General features: G+C 27.4%; 2 protein-coding genes across 2 annotated transcripts in view; one reads left to right on the top strand and one right to left on the bottom strand.

Moving 5' to 3' along the window:
- LOC108577250 (probable oligoribonuclease) overlaps positions 1-1,174 on the bottom strand; it is a 1,741-nt gene extending 567 nt beyond the window's left edge. Inside the window, exons 1-5 of the mRNA XM_017940421.1 lie at positions 1,139-1,174; positions 725-804; positions 491-652; positions 187-407; positions 4-119 (exon numbers count right to left, since the gene is read on the bottom strand). Of these exons, the coding sequence (XP_017795910.1) occupies positions 4-119; positions 187-407; positions 491-652; positions 725-730 (505 nt within the window). The 5' untranslated portion in view covers positions 731-804; positions 1,139-1,174. The remainder of the gene's footprint in view (positions 1-3; positions 120-186; positions 408-490; positions 653-724; positions 805-1,138) is intronic.
- A 1,329-nt stretch (positions 1,175-2,503) lies between these two features.
- LOC108578516 (phosphorylated adapter RNA export protein) lies at positions 2,504-4,295 on the top strand. The gene is made up of 4 exons (XM_017941871.1): positions 2,504-2,695; positions 2,951-3,566; positions 3,668-3,943; positions 4,030-4,295. Exons 1-4 carry the CDS (start codon positions 2,645-2,647, stop codon positions 4,293-4,295), a joined length of 1,209 nt encoding a protein of 402 aa, XP_017797360.1. The 5' UTR covers positions 2,504-2,644.
- Positions 4,296-5,473: the final 1,178 nt, after the last annotated feature.

Here is a 5,473-nt window from a genome sequence, read left to right as displayed (position 1 = left end):
AACACAGATCAAATACATATTTTTTGTAACATTTTAATTCCCTTATACTTTCTTTTATATCTAATAATGCTCTATGATCACATCTTTTTTGCAGGACAGGTACATTTGTATTCCACCTTCTAAAATTAAAATAATTATGTACTACTCAATTAAATATATAAAGAAATCCATATACATCATACCTACTTAATTAATTCTTTAATAGTAGAAGTATCAATAATTCTATAGTGCACGTAGTTATTAATCAATGGCATATATTTATACAAAAACATACGATCCATATATACTGAACTTCCTGCTAATGGACATGCTTTTTCTTCTACATATGTTTTTAAATATTTTAGTACAATGTTTTCAGCATCTTGTATTGTAGTTTGACTTAAACGTGATTCATTAATTAATCCTGTCTACAAAATAATTTATAGGAATAAACTATTACATCTACTTACATCTACTATATTAAGTATACAAATTCATTTTAAATGCTTACTTTATGATGGGTTGCTAAGCACCAATCATTCATGTTGTCTAATATTTCATCTGGCTGATGTATAACAATATTTAAATCCTCACTTATAATGTCTAAATTTCTATTAGTGATTAAACATGCTATTTCCAAAATGTGAGATGTATTTACATCAAGTCCACTCATCTAAAATATATATTAAGTAATACTGAAAAATGTACTTTATTATACAAAACAATTAATATACCATTAACATACTTCCATATCTAACCAAACAATATCATTACTGTAATTGTTTTTCTTTATATTTGAACCCACACAAAATATGGGTGAATGAGCTCCCATTGTTGAGTAAAAAACCCTTCCTTTAGTATAGCAAGAAAAACCCTTCCCTTACTTGAACTTCCCCCGTCCCCTCCTACCCCTCAGAAGATAGAATAATTTTTCATCCCCCGAGGAGCAGGAGGAGACGGGATTCCATACTCCATGCATTAGTATATTAAAGTACAATTTATGTTAAACGTAATATTAATATACAAGAAAATTTAAGTATCACTTGAAAATAACGAGAAACAAGAAATGGAACTTGTTTCGACCATTTTAAACCACGTATAAAAATCATCTTTTGCGTAATAAATGTTTATATTTTTCAGAGAATCTAATTATTAATACTTCATTATGCCATATAACATTGCACTTGCAAAGTTCAAAATTGTAAAATGTTAAACTCTAAAGATGTATAGAAAAGAACATGGAATGTTAACGTAAATTTTGTAAACATCTACTGTGATAAAATTCATCATGGGTAAACGGGAATGCAAAATCACTAGTGCAGTAAAACTTAATATTTACTTATAAATAATTTTTTATAGAACTTAGTTCTTTTTATTAATATCAATTTATAGTTATTCATGTTTGTCACTTTTATAAATTAAAAGTGTAAATAAAACTGTTTATAAATTTTATTCAATTTTTATAGGAAGTTATGTGACTTCTACTCTTCGCGACTCTTGCAAACCAGCCATGAATCTAGCTCTTTATTTTTAACGAACTTACATATACATATTCATAGCGAACGAAATGTAACCATAATCGTAATTTTATTTCATATTTAAATATACCTCATACCTATTGTAACATAGGATAAGGTCCTTAATGTAATGTTAAATTATAATTTGTATGTAAGTGACCGACATAGTGCATGCACGCGTAACTCCCCAGGAGTACCTAGAAAGTTCAAACGTTATTTCGTTAAATCTTTATTCTAGTGTTAAAGTCTTAATTGTTAAAACTAGAATCTGCAAACCTTATTAATTATTAGGCATAAACCCTTACATCACGTTTAATTCATATCGAAGAAGCAGTTCACTATATCATCGTTACTTTCCTCATCGCCGACGCTGGAGTTTACCTATTACATAGACGAGGTACAGGATAGACCTAACATTTAATGCATTTTTTTGTCCAAGTTAGGAGGGCTGAGAGTGCCCTTACCATTTTCGTGTCGCTTCCAATGTTACCGATTCAACATAGAATAAGATTACAACATTAGTAGTGGTTGGAATTAGAACTAAACGTAACTACGAAATTGGATGACTGATGTTAGAATGATCTCCACACATGTCGCTTGTGAATCATACGCCATTTCACATAGACCTATCGCTTTTATTCATTTGTGTTAGTTCTAGGGTTTCGGTAAGAATCGAAGACTCATTAGAAAGAAAACTTTAATAAAAAATATAAGTTGAATATTTTTTAAAAAAGTTATATAAAGTAAAAGTTGATATTTTAGAAGAAAATTTTTTAATTTACAGTACGTGCGGTTTTTTAATAATAAATATAATTGAGTGATTTTAATAAATAATAGTACATAAAATTTGTAGTCACATATATATGCATTTTAGAAATTAGATATATGTTACTAAATATGAATTTTTAGATTAAATTAAATTAATCCTCCAATAAGAAAATTGTATCTTAGTAAAAAACAGTCAGGTTGATCCGTGGAAACCACTAAATAGAAAGGTATAGATATGTTATAGCAGTAGTGGCGACAACGACGGAATTGTTAAAAAACTAAGATTGCATAGAAAGAAGGACTGGTTCAGGGTTACTGGGTGACTATAATTTTGTTCGATAATTATTCATTGAAAAAGCTATTACTCTTGAGGAAAAAATATGGAAGCAGAACCTTTAGAACTTGAGGATGGTGAAGTTATAGACGATGAGGTGAAATATTGTATAATCTTATATTTGACAGAAATCTAACCTATTTCAACCATAAAGATCTTGTCTTTTAGCATTAAATTTTATTGTTGAATTAAAGTTATCGTAATTTAAATTACATTAATTTGATTAGATAATTTTTCTACGTTTTATAATTGTTGATTTGTTTTTCTAAAATTTTCATGAAAATCAAGCAAATTTGTTTATATAATGATAAAGTATTCTTATTTTATATTAGTATAATATATTTTTATGTAGGTAAACGATATTGAAACGTATACTGTTTTAAAAAGACCTCATGCAGTTTTAAATAAAGAAGATCATATAAAAATGGGTTATAGCGATGAGTCTGATGATTCTGCAGATTCTGAAAGCGACTCTGATTCAGATTCTGGACGATTAAAAAGTAAAAGACCTAAGTTAAAACTAAAGCGATCTAAAAATTTGTCAAAAAATTGGGGAGACCAAAATGACAAATACAAAATATGGTGTACTCAATTGCAAGAGGATTCTTTAACAGAAGACTTAGTATTATGTGGTGTCACAAAAAAACGTAATCAAGAGCGTAGTGTTGAAAGTTATAATATTCCACACCACTATTCGTTTAATGGTAGGTGGAATATGGAACATCATAACAATAATAGTTCAGAAGATGAAAAAGATGGTGAAAGAAGATTAACAAATAAAAGAACACATTCAGATAGAAGTAATGTTAAATTAAGATTAGGAAAGAAACGTAATTCTATGGATATAGATAATCAAAAAGGAATTGCACGAAAAATAGCAGATTTAAGTACAACGGCTGAGTCAACTGATGCAGATGTGGCTACTGACATAACATCAAAACTTAGCGAAAAAAAGGATCTTCTTATAAGTAAGAAGTTTGATCTTATCTTCTTACTTTAATTTAAGTTTGATTCTATTTTAATTTTATATATGTATATGTATAGTCATTTAAATGTCGGTATTTTGTAGGGAGAATTGTAGATATAATTGGTAAGGAGAAAGCTATTGATTTCTTTCAAAAAACAAAGAAAATTGAAGAAAGAGGTGGTATGTTAATAATGAATGGATCTAGAAGAAGAACTGCAGGAGGTGTATATTTATGGTTAGTGAAAAATGATGAACATATCCCGCGAGAAAAAATAAGAGAGATTTTTTATTATGATAAAAAAGAACATGTTGAACAAAGAAAAGCTGATGCCGTTGCAAGAAGACAGAAAGCACAAGAACTAATTAAGTGTTTAGAAAGTAAGTTCTATTATAGTTGGTTATTGTATTATAATCAACATTTTTTAAAAATAATAATTTAACAAATATATTTTTAATGTTTATAGATGGTTCAGAAAAAGATCTTCCTGCTTTATTAACAAAGGCAGAACTGTCTACTAGAGAAATAGCAGAAGAAGCAAGATTGAGACGTGGAGAAGGCATGGACCGAATGCCGATAGATTCTGATCGAACAATGACTAATCCACCACCTAGTCCTGTAACTGATGATCCAGATCATTCAGAGCACTCGCTTGTACAAAGGCGTGTTCAAGACTATGGAGAGAATTACCTTAATATTGGAATAGACATAGACAGTATGGAAGTATTTTAAAATATTTTTTATTATTTCTTTGTAATTTGTATTGCGCAGATAATTTGTACAAAACGAAGTTCTAATCTTTACAAAATACCTATATATATACATTATGTGAATACAGTTTATATAGTTTGTACGTTTGCCTACAAAATATACACAAACAAAAATCATGGGTATGATCGAATAATGATCAGTCCAAATCTACTGCAACGACGTTCCACATTGTGATAAAATAATTTATCAAGTGTACATATTATGGTATCATACTTTGTTATTTTCTCAAATTTTGGAAAACAAGAAATATTTGTATACTCTTTTCTTATGTTTCATTTAACATTTGTATTTATTATTAAGAAGGCTGTAAAAAAATGTAAGAGACGTAACAAATATGAAGTTTCATAAAAATTACGACAACATAACATATAAATGCTGGTTATGTTATTTTTATGAAATTTTCATTGTTGAAAATTGTTTATGTACATAAAAGTCACTATGAAAATAAATACTAGACTATTTGTACTTTGTATAATATATTGAACGAATTATCTCATGTATAGAGTTTCACTTGATATGCTATGCATGTAACAATTTCTGTTTTCGAGTTACTAATATTATATAACTTATAAATTTGAGAGTCTTAAAACATTTCAATTTTTGTTAAATGTAGGAACAATTAATATTTAAAATGAATATGTATTTAATTGTTTCATTGCTGAGATAGATTAAACGTAAATAATTAATCATTTAGTTATGTTAGAAAAATCAAGTAAGTAAGACTGAATTATTTTAAATTTTTACGTAGTTGGATTTAAAAAACTCCAATTTTGTATTAAATTTAGGGTGAAGCAGACATAACTTTAGATACTTAATAATATTCTTAAGAAATTGTTAATTTAGTTACACTTATGTTTTGTCAATTTTATATATCAATAACAAAAATTTCATGTATCTATTCGAATTTGCGTTAAAATTACACAGTATAGGGGGAACAAAAATTTACATGTTTGTACGAATTTGTGAAAAATAAATAGATGAATTTATTCTTCTAAATTATTTTTAGGATTAACTAAAAAGTTATAAAATATAGTTACATGCAATTGTAAAAAAACAAATTGATATTATATATATATACACGCTAAATATGATAAAATACGAAGAAAAACAGATTTTTAATTACTTTAACGAGTGTTTTT

Source organism: Habropoda laboriosa, unplaced genomic scaffold (genome assembly GCF_001263275.1).
Source record: "Habropoda laboriosa isolate 0110345459 unplaced genomic scaffold, ASM126327v1 scaffold32, whole genome shotgun sequence".
Classification (NCBI taxonomy): domain Eukaryota; kingdom Metazoa; phylum Arthropoda; class Insecta; order Hymenoptera; family Apidae; genus Habropoda; species Habropoda laboriosa.
The sequence above is the reverse complement of the archived record's forward strand: the minus strand, read 5'-3'. Positions and strand labels throughout refer to the sequence as shown.

Coding starts and splice junctions, on each gene's coding strand:
- LOC108578516 (XM_017941871.1), top strand. CDS start 2,645: ATGGAAGCAGAACCTTTAGAACTTGAGGATGGTGAAGTTATAGACGAT. Junction 3,567..3,667: donor AAAAAAGGATCTTCTTATAA/GTAAGAAGTTTG, acceptor GGTATTTTGTAG/GGAGAATTGTAGATATAATT. Junction 3,944..4,029: donor ACTAATTAAGTGTTTAGAAA/GTAAGTTCTATT, acceptor TAATGTTTATAG/ATGGTTCAGAAAAAGATCTT.